Source organism: Ranitomeya variabilis, chromosome 2 (genome assembly GCF_051348905.1).
Source record: "Ranitomeya variabilis isolate aRanVar5 chromosome 2, aRanVar5.hap1, whole genome shotgun sequence".
NCBI lineage: Eukaryota > Metazoa > Chordata > Amphibia > Anura > Dendrobatidae > Ranitomeya > Ranitomeya variabilis.
Genome location: NC_135233.1, coordinates 638,736,223 through 638,755,527, shown reverse-complemented (window position 1 = coordinate 638,755,527; position 19,305 = coordinate 638,736,223). Strand labels below are relative to the sequence as shown.

The following is a 19,305-nucleotide window of genomic DNA, read 5'->3' as shown; positions in this document are numbered from 1 at the left end:
AACCCTATCCCTAAATTAGGCCCCAACTGTAACCCTAACTTAAGCCCCAACCCTAACTTTAGCTCTAGCCCTAACCCTAACCCTAATAAGAAAATGGAAATAAATAAATGTTTTTATTTTATTATTTTTCCCTATCTAAGGGGGTGATAAAGGGGCATTTGATTTACTATTTATAGCGGGTTTTTATAGCAGGTTTTTGTTTGGCAGCTATCACTCACTAAAAGATGTTTTTTATTGCAAAAAATAGTTTTTGCATCTACACCTTTCTGAGAGCTATAATTTTTCCATATTTTGGCCCACAGAGTTATGTGAGGTCTTCTTTTTGCAGGACAAGTTGTCGTTTTTATTGGTACCATTTTCAGGCACATGACTTTTTTGATCGCTTTTTATTACGATTTTTGGAAGGCAGAATGAACAAAAACCAGCTATTCATGAATTTCTTTTTGGTGGGGCATTTATACCATTCCGCGTGTGGTAAAAGTGATAAAGCAGTTTTATTCTTGGGTCAGTACGATTACAGTGATACCTCATTTATATCATTTTTTTATGTTTTGGCGCTTTTATACAATAAAAACTATTTTATATAAAAAAATAATTATTTTGAATCGCTTTATTCTGAGGGCTATAAATTTTTCATTTTTTTGCTGATGATGCTGTATCGTGGCTCGTTTTTTGCGGCACGAGATGACGTTTTCAGTGGTACCATGTTTATTTATATCTGTCTTTTTGATCGCGTGTTATTCCACTTTTTTTTCAGTGGTATGATGGTAAAGCATTGTTTTTTGCCTCGGTTTTTTTTGTTACGGTGTTCACTGAAGGGGTTAACTAGTGGGACAGTTTTATAGGTCGGGTCTTTTCGGACGTGGCAATACTAAATATGTGTACTTTTATTGTTTTTTTTATTTACATAAAGAAATGTGTTTTTTAGAAAAATATTTACATTTTTTTTCTTTATTTAGGATTTTTTTTTTAAATACATTGCCCCAGGGTGGGACACCACTATATAGTGTTAGATCGCTGATCTGACACTTTGCACAGCACTGTGTCAGATCAGCGATCTGACAGGCAGTGTAGGAGGCTTCTCAGTGCCTGCTCTCAGGCTCTCAGAAAATCCCATGGCAGCCAATATGACTAGTGATAAAAATTCCCAATTAAATGTTACCTGCTTAACCCAGCAGGAAGTACGGCGGCGTCTAAAAATCACAAAAATTGACAAATCTCCGGGCCCGGATGGGATACACCCCCGAGTACTGCAGGAATTAAGTACAGTCATTGATAGACCATTATTCTTAATCTTTAAAGAGTCCATAATAACAGGGTCTGTACCACAGGACTGGCGTATAGCAAATGTGGTGCCAATATTCAAAAAGGGGACAAAAACTGAACTCGGAAATTATAGGCCAGTAAGCTTAACCTTTACTGTGGGTAAAATCCTGGAGGGCATTCTAAGGGATGCTATACTGGAGTATCTGAAGAGGAATAACCTCATGACCCAGTATCAGCATGGGTTTACTAGGGACCGTTCATGTCAGACTAATTTGATCAGCTTCTATGAAGAGGTAAGTTCCGGACTGGACCAAGGGAGCCCAGTGGATGTAGTGTATATGGACTTTTCAAAAGCTTTTGATATGGTGCCACACAAAAGGTTGATACATAAAATGAGAATAATGGGGATAGGGGAAAATATGTGCAAGTGGGTTGAAAGCTGGCTCAGGGATAGGAAACAAAGGGTGGTTATTAATGGAATAACTCGGACTGGGTCGCGGTTAGTAGTGGGGTACCACAGGGGTTAGTATTGGGCCCTCTTCTTTTTAACATATTTATTAATGACCTTGTAGGGGGCATTCAGAGTAGAATTTCAATATTTGCAGATGACACTAAACTCTGCAGGGTAATCAATACAGAGGAGGACAATTTTATATTACAGGATGATTTATGTAAACTAGAAGCTTGGGCTGATAAATGGCAAATGAGCTTTAATGGGGATAAATGTAAGGTCATGCACTTGGGTAGAAGTAATAAGATGTATAACTATGTGCTTAATGCTAAAACTCTGGGCAAAACCGTCAATGAAAAAGACCTGGGTGTATGGGTGGATGACAAACTCATATTCAGTGGCCAGTGTCAGGCAGCTGCTACAAAGGCAAATAAAATAATGGGATGCATTAAAAGAGGCATAGATGCTCATGAGGAGAACATAATCTTACCTCTATACAAGTCACTAGTTTGACCACACTTAGAATACTGTGCACAGTTCTGGTCTCCGGTGTACAAGAAAGACATAGCTGAACTGGAGCGGGTGCAGAGAAGAGCGACCAAGGTTATTAGAGGACTGGGGGTTCTGCAATACCAAGATAGGTTATTACACTTGGGGCTATTTAGTTTGGAAAAACGAAGGCTAAGGGGTGATCTTATGTTAATGTATAAATATATGAGGGGACAGTACGAAGACCTTTCTGATGATCTTTTTAATCATAGACCGGTGACAGGGACAAGGGGGCATCCTCTACGTCTGGAGGAAAAAAGGTTTAAGCATAATAACAGACACGGATTCTTTACTGTAAGAGCAGTGAGACTATGGAACGCTCTGCCATATAATGTTGTAATGAGTGATTCATTACTTAAATTTAAGAGGGGACTGGATACCTTTCTGGAAAAGTATAATGTTACAGGGTATATATATTAGATTCCTTGATAAGGCATTGATCCAGGGAACTAGACTGATTGCCGTATGTGGGGTCGGGAAGGAATTTTTTTTCCCCATGGTGGAGCTTACTCTTACCACATGGGTTTTTTTTGCCTTCCCCTGGATCAACATGTTAGGGCATGTTAGGCTATGGGTTGAACTAGATGGACTTAAAGTCTTCCTTCAACCTTAATAACTATGTATGTATGTAACATACCAGGATGGGGACCATATATAGCAGCATAGGGACATATACAGTATACCAGGATGTGGACATAGTCACCAGGATAATGGGCATATATACCTGGATGGGGGACATTATTTACTACATATTGAAGGGGTAGGGGGGCAATTCATAAGTCTTTATAGAATTTAGAATGCTACAGGGACCCATACTGCTGACCAACGTGTGTGTGTGTCTGTGGGGGGGGGGGGGCAGATCCAAATTTTGCACTGGGGCCCATCGGGCTTCAGTTACACCCCTGCAGAAACATATCATACATTCCCAGTAAGAACACACGTGGTACGAAAGACAGAATCCCACTTTTCTGATGTGCCTTCTGGGCTTCCAGGACTGCTACTGATAGCAGTGATGGCTCCTCTGAATCACACAGCTGCTGGTTCTGAATGTGCTGCTGGTTTGGGCTGGTGGGTGGGGTAAGGCAGAATCAGTGAGAGATGAGAGCAGACTATATCTATCTATTGCTGATAATGGCAGACTGCTACAAACCACTGATATTCATCATTTTTGCAGTTTTGCAGTAGGTCAACTGTAAATCACAAGTTGATCACATATTATGTGAACATCCTCACCTTGCACCTCAAATATTTTCTGAAACTTTGTGATGCTGCAATGGGCTATTTTCCGTGTGGGCAATTTTCCTGTGAGCATTTTTCCTGTGGGGATTTTTCAGGGAACCAAGAATTGACATGCTATTTCTTTAAAACCGCAGCGTTTCCACAGCGGATTTTCCGCAAAGTGTGCACAGCATTTTTTTTTGCTCATTGATTTGCATTGTACTGTAAATCAATTGCGGATCTGCAGCATTTATGCACCGCAAAAAATGCTGCGGATCCGCAGAGAATCCGCAACGTGTGCACATACCCCAACACAGTTTTTGCCCAAATGATTTGGATTCGCAAATAGGGCCTTTTGACTGCAACACTCTTTTAGCACATTCTATTTAGATGATGGAAGACTGATTTCACACAGGATAGGATCCTCTCTAACTAACTGACAAGTTCACTTGCAGCAGCAGCAAGAGCAGTCTCTCTGTGCTACTACACTGAGAAAATGGCCCTTGCCAGACAAGATTTTCGCTTAGTATATATGGACAGGGACATGTGGCTTCCACAGTCAGTCACAGAAGACCTTGTGTCATGATGTTGAGGATGGTGTCTGGATCGTGGTTTGGCTGCCAGAATTTACAAACATTAAGTTATTACAGAAAAAAAGAAAGAAAAAATTACGCTCCTCTGACGTAGACAAGCTCATCATACAGCACCACTAAGTATCCTAGACAAACTCAAAACAAAAACATTAGTGGAAAAGCGATCATTTTCCAATCTGTGATCAAATTTTCCATCTTTGTGGAAAAATGCTCAGGAAACCAAAAACAAATCCAAATGTGCTACATTCGTGCTAAATTTGAGATTGGCAAACGTTTTACGAACAAGTTTGCTCATCTCTTATTATGAAGCCCATTATTTTTTATTTTATTTTTTTAGTTGAAGGTGTGTGAGGATTCTTCTTTGGGGGGACAATGTATAGTGTTCACCACGCAGTATAATTGACATGGTAGAGAGGCTGGACACTACTTTGCTGTAACTGATTGGTGAGAGCTCAACACCTGCCACCCTTGCTAATCAACTGTTGCCTGTGTCGGTGATGGATGGAAATTCTTGGATGCTGCCGGTACGCAGATGCTCCATCAAAACTATAGTATCTGAGAACTTCTGGCTCGAGGTGGCTCTGGTAGCAACTGATTGGTGGAAGTACCTAGTGTTGCATCCTCTCCCTAATCAAAATATGGGGTGGGTTTGAACACCTACAGTGGTTAGTAGTGGCCAGAAGTTTTCAGATGCTTCCCGAACACAGGAACTCCATCAAAACTATATCAGCGTAGAACTTTTGTCCCAAGGCTGCTCAGGTAACAATTGATTGGTGCAGGTACCTGGTGTCGCACCCCCCAATCAAAATAAGGAATGTATAAGGCAATTATATAATGGTTTTTCATATTTTTTTTACAGGGTTTAACATGCAGAATAAGTGTTTTTGTTTATTAATCCCACTTGGAGACCGACTCCTTGATCTCTTGGATAATAAACTTCTCTATTTATGAAGCAGAGTGTATTATATCTGTCTGTCAGTATTATGCTGACAGGCCATCTATTAGACCACGCTTCTGTTAGCCCAAAGACCATGGTTAAAATTGCATGTTCCCATAATATCACATCGGTACACATGATCATTATTGTGGAGGGAATATGTACTGGATGAAATGCTTTGCTAATATCAAACTCTTCAGATGTTGTGATCACTATTCACCACAGCCTCTGAGGGTTTGAACTGCAGGAATCTGTGTTGTGACTGATCCTGACAGTTTCAACAGAAACCCAGCTATGTATAACTGATTGAATGGGTATAGAGGCTGTACTATAGATCATTTTTCACTTGATCAGCCAGTGCTTTGTGAATATAATAATTGGATCTGTTTGTCGCTCTCCTCATGTCCAGAAGTGCCTCTTTAATGATACTCCAGTGATTATTCACAGGGTCACGCCATCAAAATTGATACTGAGCACATTGGTTGGTTACAATGGTAATGTGCCCTGTAGTAGTAACTGCTGAAAGCTGTAAATAACCATCAGAGCAGTAATGGAAAAGCATCACTGGACCCAGAAAGTAAACATGAGTGAATAAATTCAAATGGAATTGAATTCTACTCAAATTTCCCAAAATCTGAATTCTGCAAAATAAAATTTTCAGCAAAATGGCCACCATTCTTCTGAACTGTAAAAGGCCATTGCAATGTTAAAAAATGTAAAAAAACTCTTATATTTGCCTCTCCTTTGACTCCTCACAGCAAACCATCCAGTCCTAGTTGTATCTTTGGATCAGCTGTGTGAAGCTGAGAAATCTCTCTTGGTCACTAGGCCAAAACGTCTAGATTTGCTGGGCCCAGGACGATTCTGTGCATGTGCCAGCAAAAGTTGTGACCCACGCTCAGATGTATGATGTTACCCAGAAGTGTTAATCTGTTACCCAGGCCCGGGGATTTTACCACCACCAATCCAAAGATGCAACGAGAATTGGACTACTGGCGGTGAGACTGGAGAGGTGAGCAGTTAGGTCATTATAAGGATTTTTATTATTTTTCACATATTACATTTATTATGTTCTGAGGTTTAAAAAAGCAGATCATAATAAGGAACATTAAATTCACAGAGAATTACTCCTCTGCAAATTTAATTTCTCAGGAAAAACCACACAAACCTGTAAATTTGAATTTTGCCTCATCTGCTCATCTCTACCGGAAAGGGTAAGTTACAGGTCTTTTTATTACTTTCACCAAGCACTAGCTAATGAGATGAAAAACACTATTCCCTAAAAACGCCTTTAAGATGATATTTGTATTAGATGAGCAAACTAATTTGAATGTTCTTGACAAAAATAGATAAACATTTAAAGAGGGTACCTGGCTTTAGAAAAATATGGCTTCTGTCTTCTAAAACAGTGCAATATTTGTTGACAGGTTGTTTGTGGTATCAATGTGCTGCCTCTTTCATTTTGAGATAAGTTACAATACCAAATCTAACCCTTGGACAGGTGTGGCGCTAGGGCCGGACTGGCCATCGGGCACTTCTGGCAAATGCCAGAAGGGCCGGTGCCAGTCGTGGGCCGCTCAATCCGCCTCCCCCGCCGCCGCCGACTCACCCCCCTGCCGTCGCATTCAACTATACCGGTGTCTATGACGCCGGTACAGTTGAATGCAATGATGGAGGAGAGAGCGTCTACAGATGCTCCCTCTCCCATCATTCCCCGCTCTGCCTCTGACACTGCGGGTGCGCGATGACGTCATATCATCGTGCACCTGCTGTGTCCCGGGCAGACTGCAGCCTCTGAGACAGGAGCAGGAAACAACGCGGGCAAGAGGAAAGGTGAGGAGAGTGTTTTTTTTTGTTTGTTTTTTTACTGGACTGTGGGGACATTCTCGGGGGGAGGAGGAGGAGGAGAGATGCGGGCTGTGCTGGATATACCACTGGGTGGGCTGTGCTGTATATACCACTGTGCGGGCTGTGCTGTATATACCACTGTGTGGGCTGTGCTGTATATACCACTGTGTGGGCTGTGCTGTATATACCACTGTGTGGGCTGTGCTGGATATACCACTGTGCGGGCTGTGCTGTATATACCACTGTGCGGGCTGTGCTGTATATACCACTGTGTGGGCTGTGCTGGATATACCACTGTGCGGGCTGTGCTGGATATACCACTGTGTGGGCTGTGCTGTATATACCACTGTGCGGGCTGTGCAGTATATACCACTGTGTGGACTGTGCTGTATATACCACTGTGTGGGCTGTGCTGGATATACCACTGTGCGGGCTGTGCTGTATATACCACTGTGTGGGCTGTGCTGTATATACCACTGTGTGGGCTGTGCTGGATATACCACTGTGCGGGCTGTGCTGTATATACCACTGTGCTGGATATACCACTGTGTGGGCTGTGCTGTATATACCACTCTGCGGGCTGTGCTGTATATACCACTGTGTGGACTGTGCTGTATATACCACTGTGTGGGCTGCGCTGGATATACCACTGTGCAGGCTGTGCTGTATATACCACTGTGCGGGCTGTGCTGGATATACCACTGTGCGGGCTGTGTGCGGGCTGTGCTGGATATACCACTGTGTGGGCTCTGCTGGATATACCACTGTGCTGGATATACCACTGTGCGGGCTGTGCTGTATATACCACTGTGCTGGATATACCACTGTGCGGGCTGTGCTGGATATACCACTGTGCGGGCTGTGCTGTATATACCACTGTGTGGGCTGTGCTGTATATACTACTGTGCGGGCTGTGCTGTATATACTACTGTGCGGGCTGTGCTGTATATACTACTGTGCGAGCTGTGCTGTATATACTACTGTCCGGGCTGTGCTGTATATACTACAGTGCGGGCTGTGCTGTATATACTACTGTGGGCTGTGCTGTATACTGCTGTGTGGGCTGTTATCTACTATGCGGGCTGTGCTATATACTATGCGGGCTTTGCTATATACTATGCGGGCTTTGATATATACTATGGGGAGTATATTATCTTCTATGGGGAGGCCATGTTATGTACTATGTGGCTGTGGTATATACTATTGTGGGATATATTATATTCTATGGGGGAGGTTGGGTTATATACTATGGGGGAGGTTGTGTTATATACTATGGGGGGCTGCATTATATTCTATGGGGTTACATTATACTCTTTGGGGTGGCTGCATTATACTCTGTGCGGTGGCTCCATTATACTGTGGGGTGGCTGCATTATACTCTGTGGTTGCCGCATTATATTCTGTAGGGTGGTCGCTAGATTATACTATATGTGGGCTGCATTATACTGTATCGAGGACTATGGGGAATACGTTATACTATATGAAGGACTATGGGGTGCATTATACTATGGGAAGTGAATTGTACTACATGGATGACTATGGCAGTGCATTATACTATATGGAGCACTATGAGGAGTGTATTATGCTATATGGAGGTCTATGAGGAGTGTATTATACTATGTGGAGGACTGAGCAGTGTATTTTAATATATTGAGGACTATATGGAGGACTGTGGAGCACATTATAATATATGGAGGACTATGGGGTGTATTTTACTAAACAAGTAAAATGCTGCATATTCAGATTGTTTTTGCTGGAACAAAAATCATTGTTCTCAGCAGCACATCGCCGCTGTAAACTGTAGATGTGCTGCTGATAACATGATACTGTATGGGGATCGGTTAGTGATCTGTTAGTGATCGTTCTGTCCCATCATTCTTTCTCAGACGGTGGAAAGAGGCCGGGAAACAAGTGTTGAACAACTTCAGTATTGTCGATCAAACTCATTTAGCAGCCTGAACTCAGCGCTTGTAAATACAGCCGAAATGCTTTTGTGTGATGTGCAATATGTTAGCATTTTGGGCCCCATTTTAAACTTTGCCTAGGCGTAGGGCCCCACTTTGCCTAAAACGGGCCCTGCCTACAAGTGTACAAAGATATTATAAAGTCACCATGTGACAAGTGGGCCTGTGTAACTTCAAATGCCAGGGCTGAATTTTAGTCCCAGTCCGGCCCTGTGTGGCGTCATGTTTTCTTATTGTTGACAACCACAGTAAGGTTTGATTAATGTACTTATTTTAGTAAATAATATATTACTATTTTTTTTTCAAAGATATGGGAGGACCCTTTTTGCACTGGGATCAGAATGAAAATGAGAAAGCTTCATATTCTGTTGAAACTCCATATGGATTCCAGTTGGATTTGGATTTTTTAAAATATGTCAATGATATTCAAAGTGGTCAAACATTAAAGAAACTACAAGCCAATCGAAAACCAAGGGGGCCACGCTGTTCCACATCATCTTTAAGAAGTCTGTCAAGTCAAACAGGTGATTGGGTTTCTACAGAATCTTTGGGCCATAGTGAAGATGGAACATCAGATTCTGTATTTTTCACTGGTAGAAAAGAAATGAATTCCTCACACACTAAAGAAACCTTGACTTTAAAAAAGTCCAACCCCTTGTCCCCAATGCCAATTTTTAAACTGCTTCCACCTCCACCAGCAAAGAACTTTGTAAAGAGTTCTCAAGTTGAAAAAACACTACTGGAAACTAGTAGGAGGCTTCAACAAGAACATCTAAATCTATATAATGTAAACATGCAGGCCTCAAATCTTTCTAAACTTAGCAATGCTAGTAGAAGTTCACCAAACCTTACCCAAACATCACTGACTATGTATCAGATCAAAAGTGGAGAAGATCACACCAGAAGAAATCAAAGCTTCACAGGATCTCTAAAAATAAGTCCAATAAGTTCTGGTACAAGCTCCCCTGCTGCAAACATTTCTCCAGCTCATCTTCAATATATACGTGAGCAGATGGCTGCATCATTAAAAAGACTGAAAGATCTAGAAGATCAGGTAAAGAGTATGCCTGCATTACAGATGAAGATTTCAAGACTGGAAAGGGAGAATAAACAGCTCACTTATGATTTGGAAAAAGAGAAAGTTAGCAAGGTTAATAATGGGCAAACAAGTGTTGTTGATTCTTCATTGAATGGAATGGACAGAAATAGGAAGGAAGAAGCTCAGGTTGAGCAGAATAGTCATTTTGAACCTACCAGAAATGAAGCAAATAAAATAGTAGAGCTAAAAAGACTCACGACGGGGAAGAACAGTTATGCAGATAGAAATTCAGGTAGCAAGAAAAAAGCAGGTGAGAAACCATTTGGTCACCAGCCAGCAGTGAAAGTGAAGACTTGCAAGTCAGTTGCCGTTGGAGATGATGTTAGTATGGCAGATAGTGTTTTTTATTACAAATCAAGGCAAGGAAACAAAGATGTCGCACTCCAAACCTCTCCTGAAACAAAAGATGTAGGTGAATGGGTCATGGAATCTTTATTAGGTTTATCTTCTGATGTAGAAAAGGAGATACAGCTTTTTCAGCATACAGTAGAACACCAAAGGTCAGTTATTAATATGCTTGAAGATCATGTAAAGGCAGCTGCTGATGAGCTAGAGGAGCTTAGGATAGCTGTTGCCTCTGGTCAAGCTAGGTGTCCAGTTGATAAAGTCATGATACTTCAAACAGATCCAGTGGGATCATTGCTTGAAACATCAATACCACATGACAGGGAATTACCAGAAGTTGATTTAAAAATGGTGGTCACAAATATAGTTTGTTCATCTTTCTCTGACATTTCTGATGCTATAGACGCAAGTATACTTGCAGACATCCCATATGCTACAGTGGAAAAAACAGCTGAAAGTTTTGAGGCATAATGTGATCCAACAGGAAATGTATGCCAACAAGGGACCAAACAAAAAATTCTCCATTTGTCAGAGGAACCACTAATAGTTTACGAGAGTAAAGATGTCAAAAGCTCTGTAGTTTGGCATGATATAAATGAAGACAAAGGTTTAATAAGTACAGAAAGAGATCCTAACATATCTGCGGAAGCAAGGGACAAAAGGTATTCCTCAAAACACACCCAATATGATGCATGATGGAAATGAAGAATAAGAAGATGTAGAGGGAAGTAAAAGATTGCAAACATTAGGTTTGCTGGCTAAGTAACGACAAAGCAGCAGACATGTATGATTATTCTGAATTATTATGAGATATTTACTGTGTGTAAAACATATATACTGACCTATATATAGACTTTAGTAGCCAATTATCTATCAAAGAAGGGTATTAAATATACAAAAAAATATATGAAACAGTAAACTTTTTTAAACGATAGGCAAGAGCAGACATATAGTATGTCACTGCATATAGGCATACAGGTGTAATACTGTATGTCTGTCTATATGTTCTGTGGGACTGTGAAATTGCCCTATAAACATAAACCTCAAATAAACGATATAACTATGTTTATTTGTTTGATGTATATACACACAAGGTATGTATGTGTTGTGTTGTAATGTAAATCTAAAATTGCATGTACGTCTTTGTAGATTTTCCAATAAAGTTTTTATTCAAGAACATTGGGCATCATATTAAAACCGTTAATTATTCCACTTGAGATGAAGCCTAAATTCTGGTTCCATAAACATCAAGGTCACTTTTTCTCTACGTAAGTTTGCAAACATGTTGACCATTGTTTTTTAAAATAAGAATCACTGAAAACTGTAGTACTGCACAAAGCCATAGCTGGCACTCTTGGTTTCATACATGATAAAAACTACTGTGAAGTTGAAAAAAAAAATATAGTATCATTATCCAGGCTATGTACTGGGTCATTGGTAGTGCTTAAAGGGAACCTATCACCCCCAAAATCGTGGGTGAGGTAAGCCCACCGGCATCAGGGGCTTATCTACAGCATTCTGTAATGCTGTAGATAATCCACCGATGTATCCTGAAAGATGAGAAACAGAGGTTATATTATGCTCACCCAGGGGCGGTCCCGCTGCGGTCTGGGTCCGATGGGCATCGCGGTCCGGTCCAGGGCCTCCTCTTCTTGTCTTCACTCCGCAGCTCCAGCGCAGGCATACTTTGTCTGCCTTGTTGAGGGCAGAGCAAAGTACTGCAGTGCGCAGGAGCTGGGCCTCTCTGACCTTTCCCAGCGCCTGCGCACTGCAGTACTTTGCGCTACCCTCAACAGGGCAGACAGTATGCCTGCGCCGGAGCTGCGGAATTAAAACAAGAAGAGGAGGCCCCGGACTGGACCGCGACACCCATCGGACCCAGACCGCAGCGGGACCGCCCCTGGGTGAGTATAATATAATCTCTTTTTCTCATCTTTCAGTATACATCGGGATTATCTACAGCATTACAGAATGCTGCAGATAAGCCCCTGATTTCCTGTGGCTGCAGCTCATCTTTTTTTTCTTTTGACAGGTTTCCTTTAAGCCTATATTGTTTGCATAAATTATCATGTCTTGTTGTAATCTTTTATATTTGTCTAGTTCACGCCCACATCCCAAACTAGCTACATCAATTGCCCATTTTACAGGTGTGTTCACCTGTCTAGGGGTAAGTGGGACATATGTGTTACGTGGAATGTCATGATTAAGGGAGCTTAGTCTCCAGAAACGCGTTGATATTCACACTTATTCGGTCTGTGCTGAAGTTTGTATCCTCTATGTTACAAGTTTTGTGAATAAAGAAACTTTATCTTCATGGATTCGGTGGAGCTGGACATTCTTCTTTGGATTATACACGCTTGGACACAGTGGGTCCGTGCTCCCGAAGCTCAGCTAATGCATTGACAGGTGAGCTGGTATATATATATATATTTTTCTTCTAGAGCAGCTGACCCCTTGATACCGAGTTTTTGTCCTCTGCCCAATTACTCTGTTCTTGTGACTTCCCTTTCCTGCCACCCGCTTGTCTTAGTGTTCGCTCCCTGTGCTTGGACCTTTTGATATGTGATCCGACTTGTCTTCTGACCTGTTTGACTGTCTCTCATCTCTGTTATCTTTGCTCCAGGCTGGCTCTGACTTCTGGCTTGTATTTGACCACGTGTATTGCTGTTACCTCTGGTACTTCTTGTCCTGACTGTTTCTAACTCGGCCCATCAGACCACTCTTTCGCCAACAGGTGGCGTTTGTGATGCTGCTCAGTGGTGTTACGCTGTGTGTGCAACCTCTCTTCCCTCACCAGCATCCCGTGGTGGAGGTTGCGCTATAATGCACCGCTGCAGCATTACAGTAGCATATTCTTCTGTAGATCATCAAATACTAAGCACTCACACTTTTCAATGTTATATGTAATAAATAGTCCCTGTCTGTGTTTGAATGTCTATGGTCTATTGTTCATCATTAAATGTCCAGCACTGGCACATTAAAAATAAACATGGAACAAAAAATTGCCTTCTTGTCTGATATATGCTAAAAGCACATACACTTTTTCTTTCTACTCTTCCTAGCAATTCAAGTGCTTCTCACTAAATTAGAATGTCATCAAAAAGTTAATTTATTTCAGTTCTTCAATACAAAAAGTGAAACTCATATATTATATCATTACATAGTGATCTATATCAAGTGTTTATTTCTGTTAATATTGATGATTATGGCTTACAGCAAATGAAAACCCAAAAGTTATTATCTCAGTAAATTAGAATAATTAATAAAAAAAATCTGCAAAGGCTTCTTAAGCATTCAGAAAGGTCCCCTATTCTGTTTCAGTAGGCTCCACAATCATGGAGAAGACTGCTGACTTGACAGATGTCCAGAAGGCAGTCATTGACCCACTCCACAAGGAGGGTAAGCAAAAAAGGTCATTGCTAAAGAAGCTGTCTCTTCACAGAGTGCTGTATCCAAGCATATTAATGGAAAGTAGAGTGGAAGGAAAAAGTGTGGTTTTAAAACCAAAATAACCGCAGCCTTGAAAGGATTGGTAAGAAAAGGCCATTCAAAAATTTTGGGGATATTCACAAGAAGTGGACTGCTGCTGGAGTCATTGCTTCAAGAGCCACCACACACAGACGTATCCAGGACATGGGCTACAAGTGTCGCATTCCTTGTGCCAAGCCACTCATGACCAATAGACAACACCAGAAGCATCTTACCTAGGCCAAGGAGAAAAAGAACTGGACTGTTATTCATTGGTCCAAGGTGTTGTTTTCAGATGAAAGCAAATTTTTGCATTTTATTTGGAAATCAAGGTCCCAGAGTCTGGAGGATGAGTGGATAGGCACAAAATCCAAGCTTCTTGAGGTCTAGTGTGAAGTTTACACAATCAGTGATGGTTTGGAGAGCCATGTCATCTGCTGGTGGAGGTCCACTGTGTTTTATCAAGACCAAAGTCAGTGCAGCCATCTACCAGGAAAGTTTAGAGTACTTCATGCTTCCCTCTGCTGACAGGCTTTTTGGAGATGGAAATGTCATTCTCCAGCAGGACTTGGCACCTGTCCACACTGCCAAAAGTACCAATACCTGGTTTAAAAACAACAGGATCACTGTGCTTTATTGGCCAGCAAACTCGCCTGACCTTAACCTTATTGCCAAGAGGAAGATGAGAGACACCAGGCTTTTGTCTGTCAACAGAAAATGCTGACAGGCTCACTCTAATATAAATGAACAAAGCCTCGATTAGCCCCGACTTTTCCATACCATCAGATGACAGAAGCACATAAATTAGTTTTAATCTTCAACATTTGAATAAGACCTTCCAGTTGTCGCCTTCAAGGCTATATTAATGACCCTGTAATTTTTGGCAGTCTTTGCTATGTCTGCATAGCTTTTATGAGTGTAAGAGTACCACAACTACACAATGTTCACAATATTTGAGTGAGGCACTGCAGTTATTGCCTTCATGGGTGTATAGATGACCGTGCTTGTAATTTTCAGCAGGCTTTGCAGTTAGTGCATAGCCTTCATGAGTCTAGGAGTACCACTACATGACAATTTGAGCAGAATATTTATGAGGCTCTCATTTATGTTTAAAACAAGGTGTATCCGAGACCCTCTTCCATACACTTTTTGGCAGTTCTTGCTTCCTTCAGAAATTACACTGAAATTTTACATTTTTCAATAAAAGAATAAAAGAATACAAATGTAATAAAAAACTAATAAAAAAATCAATTTTGGTTTATTTAAATTATATATAAATCCCTTTTAAATTTTGCCTTATATACAAGTCATTTTACAGAAAAGAATGTTTCACATTTTTTTTCCTGTAAGCTACAATGTCTTTGATTTTGAATGTTTTATTGTCAGTCCTTAAAGTAGAGTAAAAGTGTGAAATCATTGTTCTCCGCAGTGATCTGGGAGTCAGAGATGCTTCCAGGGGTCTTTCCCATGCTATTCTCCTTCAATACAGCACTTTTTCTATTCATTTCAACACTTTCACTGCCCCCCAGACCTCCTTGGAGGGTCTGCCGGAAAAATGTTTGGATTTCCCATTTATTCCCATTATACTTGTTACTCGAAATTCATTCATTCAAAATTGTTTTGTTTGAGTAACGAGTGTCCGAGCATTTTAGTGTTCGCTTATCCCTAGTTATAAACTACAGAATTACAAATTCCTTGACAATGGAGGAGATTTCTAATAAGAGGCAAATTGCAAGTTTACTAAGATAAGATAATTTTCTTTACTAAAATTACAGATATATCTATCTTAACTGCATTCATGAAAAATGTCACAAAGGACATGCACAACCTCAGGTGGCTATGAACCTTCAACGGCTGTTGGACGAACTTGTTTAGCTGAAAGATACTTCATTTCTCCCTATGACCCTATACAAACTTTACCTGTGAACAATGTTCAGTCTAATATAGAAATAGCCAGAAATTGATTTCCAAAAGTTCTTTTTTTAGCCATCATTTTTGTTTATTAACATACACACATTTTTATTTTAAAACAAAGCTTAAACAGTGAAATGTGGTTTCAAAATTTTTAGCAATGTCCTTGATTTATCCATTACTTATTTCTGTGAATAACACACTGTGCATTATATTTCTCGTCAACGAACATGTTTATTTCCATCGTCCTCCCAGAATACCTTTTCCAGTTCTAGGACCTTTTGAACTACAACAGAAAAATAATATAAAGTTAAACCAATATGAAACTAAATGAACACTATAATAATACTTGCTACAAAAAGGTACCACCATATGAACAAATGTATTTGGACGACTGCTCATTACTCCTAGAGGAGCTTTTATAACATCCCATTTTAAATCCATAGACATTCATATGGAGTTTGTGCACACATTGCACATATAACAGCTTACTCTTCTGAGAGGACTTTCTGAAAGGTTTGTCTATGGGAAATTTTGCCCCTTCATTGAGAAAAGAAGCTAACCAGTTTTCTTTTCTGCAGGATCTACCTCTTAATTAGCAATTTACTCTAGTATTTCTAATACACATAACAGTACACAGAGATGGATTCCTGTTCTTTATTCCGAGGATATAGAAAAATCAGCAGCATGGAGGACATTGCACTACAGTACTGAGCAGACTGGGTGTAAACCAAGCTCTTCTGATATGAGATGAAAAAAAGTCTGCAATGATAAAACTGCTGCAATGATACAACTTCAAAAAATCTGCAATAAATTTCCATTTTTATAAAAAATTATTGTTAAAGGGAATCTGTCTTCTGTTTTTGCTACCCCATCTAAATGTAGCTTCCCTTCAACCCAAAGCCTGTTTTCACCTTCCTGACTAGGCCAATTTTTGAAGATTGCTTTTTCATGAACAAAATGTGCTTCATGTTAGTGGTAAATTTTAGTCATTATGATTTGTATGTGTGGCACTCCAGGAGTCCGGTTGCCATACTGGCATTACCATCCTCACTGGGGGGGGGGGGGTGATGTCATGCCTGGAAGCAAGGAGGGATCCCCTAATCAGGTAATACAAACATATAACACCTTCCTAACTCCAGACCAGAATGGGGGTGCTCAACACCTGGTTCCAGGGTAGCTTTCCTATAAGTTCTGGTCTGGAGGTGGGGTTAGAGAGTTGAGTGTGAGACACTCAAGGGAAAGGAAGAAGAGAGAAGCCTGGGGTCTGGGGCTGCGATTTGGATCACCCCAAGATAATGCGCAAAGAGACTGGACACTGGAGTCTGTGGTGGTGAGAGGATTGGCAGGAGATTCCAAGTCTCCTGGCCCCAACTGACATCCGGAGGCAACACAGCAGGTCAGGAGCCTGGGGCTGCCAGTGAGAAGGCAGTGCCCAACACAGGCTCAGGCTGTTAGCCATACGGATTGGGAGTACAGACACTGAGAGGACTTGTGCAGAGCTTCAGGCAGCAAGGGTCAGAGTACAAAGCGCAGAAGGAAGGCCTCCAAACCCACCTAGTTAGAGTAAGGTGGATCCCAAGCTGTTTCCAGGCTGCCTGGACCCCATCACCACCTGCTACCTGTACCCTGGACTGTACCTGCATTTCATCAGTAAAATGTAAAGGAAACTGCTATCCCTGTGTCCTTCAATTAATTCCTGCACCCTCAGTCCTGCACCCCACCGTCAATCATCCGTCTTACCAACTGTACCAGTAGCCCTGGGGACTAAGCTCTACCTGTAGGGAGCTATACCAACTCTGCTGCAACTCCATCAGCCCCAGTGGACCCCTTTAAGCAGTGTTGGCCATCCTTGGCCGAATACCACAGGTGGCATCACAAATTATCCTCTATAGACTTTATTCTCTTCTTCCATTTATCCCCTTTAACTGGATGCCCAGGGCCATGGACCAGGTCACTGCCACTGTGACCACCCCTTTAAGTACCGCTGAACCCGGCCTGAGTACCCCACGGCCCGATTACCCCATGGCCCTAGAGGGCGCTTCACATTTATTTATGATGATATAGAAAATTTGACAAAAAAAATTTGATTTTTTACGCTATTAAAGGGAACCTGTCACCTGAATTTGGCGGGACCGGTTTTGGGTCATATGGGCGGGGTTTTCGGGTGTTTGATTCACCCTTTCCTTACCCGCTGGCTGCATGCTGGCTGCAATAAAACCGGTCCCGCCAAATTCAGGTGACAGGTTCCCTTTAAACCAGATACTTATACCACACAAAACGGTCAATGAATAACATTAACACATGTCTACTTTACAAAAGAACACTTTTTTAAAGATTTTTTTTTATTATGAAGTTAGAGGGGTTATAAGATAAAAGGCATTTTTTAGTTTTTTCAACAAAAAGTATAAAACTAATTTTTTTACAGACCAGATCACATTTGAAGTGCCTTCAATGAGTCTGCGTGACAAAAAATACCAAAAAGTGACAGCCTTCAAAGTGATGAAAACAACATTTAGAAAGTTTATTAACCTTTCAGGTGCTTCATAAAAGTTAAAGCAATGTGGAAGAGAAACAAAGAAAAGTTTACTTTCTTTGCAACAAAAATGTTGCTTCAGCCCCAATTTTTTCATTTTCGCAAGGATAACAATATAAAATGGATGATAACATTTTTTGTGCAATTTCATCTGAGCACACTAATACTACATATGTGGTAGAAAACTACAGTTTGGGCAGATTGACTTTTGGAGCTCAAAATTACCTAGAATAGATAACAGACACAATGTCATGTTTGCAAAGCCCCTGATGTGTCTACACAGTGGAAACCCCCCAAAATGGACCCCATTTTCGAAAACCCTTCAATTAATTTATCTAGTAGGGAGGTGAAAACCTTGAAGCCAAAATGTGGTTCACAGAATTTAATAATGTTGAGCCATGAAAAAAAAAAAAAAAATTTCCCACAAAAATATTGCTTTATCATCAAAGTTTTCATTTTTACAAGGGTAATAGGAAAAAAATAGACAATACAATTTATTGTGCAATTTCCCATGAGAAAACAGATACCCACCCCATATGTGGAGGAAAACTACTATTTTGGCACACAGCAGGACTTGGAAGGGAAGAAGCATTATTTGACTTTTGGAGAGAAAAAATTGGCTGAAATAGCAAGAGCAGACACCATGTCATGCTTGCAGAGCCTGTGATGTGCCTAAACAGTAGGAACCCCCCACAAGTGACCCCATTTTGGAAACTATACCAGTCAAGGAATTCAGCTAAAGGTGTAGTGGGTTCAGAAGTGAGAGAGCGCAATTAACAGGCACTATTTACAGAGCCTTTAAACTTCCAAACCAGCAGAAATCCCTAAAAAGTGGCCCTATTCTACAAATACACTCAGAAAATCCATCTAGGAGTGTAGTGACTATTTTAACCACACCAGTGTTCTCCAGAAATTAGTGTGCATTTGATTTTGATTTTGAAGAGTGAAAACTGCAAATATGTCATTTTAGTGCCCAATGCATAGTGCCCGGCTTGTGCTTCCAGAGACATGTGCCGCATAGATTGTTGACAGGGTTGTCCGGGACCTAACAATTGATGACTCAGCTCAATATAAGATTTGTGGGGACACTCTCACAATCAGCTGAAACTGTTCTGGCAGG

General features: G+C 41.0%; 1 protein-coding gene and 1 long non-coding RNA gene across 3 annotated transcripts in view; one reads left to right on the top strand and one right to left on the bottom strand.

Annotated features, from left to right (window-relative positions):
- LOC143807494 (KN motif and ankyrin repeat domains 1-like) overlaps positions 1-11,623 on the top strand; it is a 47,847-nt gene extending 36,224 nt beyond the window's left edge. For both annotated transcript variants that reach the window (XM_077289106.1, XM_077289107.1), the window contains one exon: positions 9,135-11,623. In XM_077289106.1, the coding sequence (XP_077145221.1) occupies positions 9,135-10,741 (1,607 nt within the window). In that variant the 3' untranslated portion in view covers positions 10,742-11,623. The remainder of the gene's footprint in view (positions 1-9,134) is intronic.
- Positions 11,624-15,712: 4,089 nt separating this feature from the next.
- Positions 15,713-19,305, bottom strand: part of LOC143809790 (uncharacterized) — a 47,180-nt gene continuing 43,587 nt past the window's right edge. The window contains exon 2 of the long non-coding RNA XR_013222458.1: positions 15,713-15,935. This is a non-coding gene — a long non-coding RNA (uncharacterized LOC143809790). The remainder of the gene's footprint in view (positions 15,936-19,305) is intronic.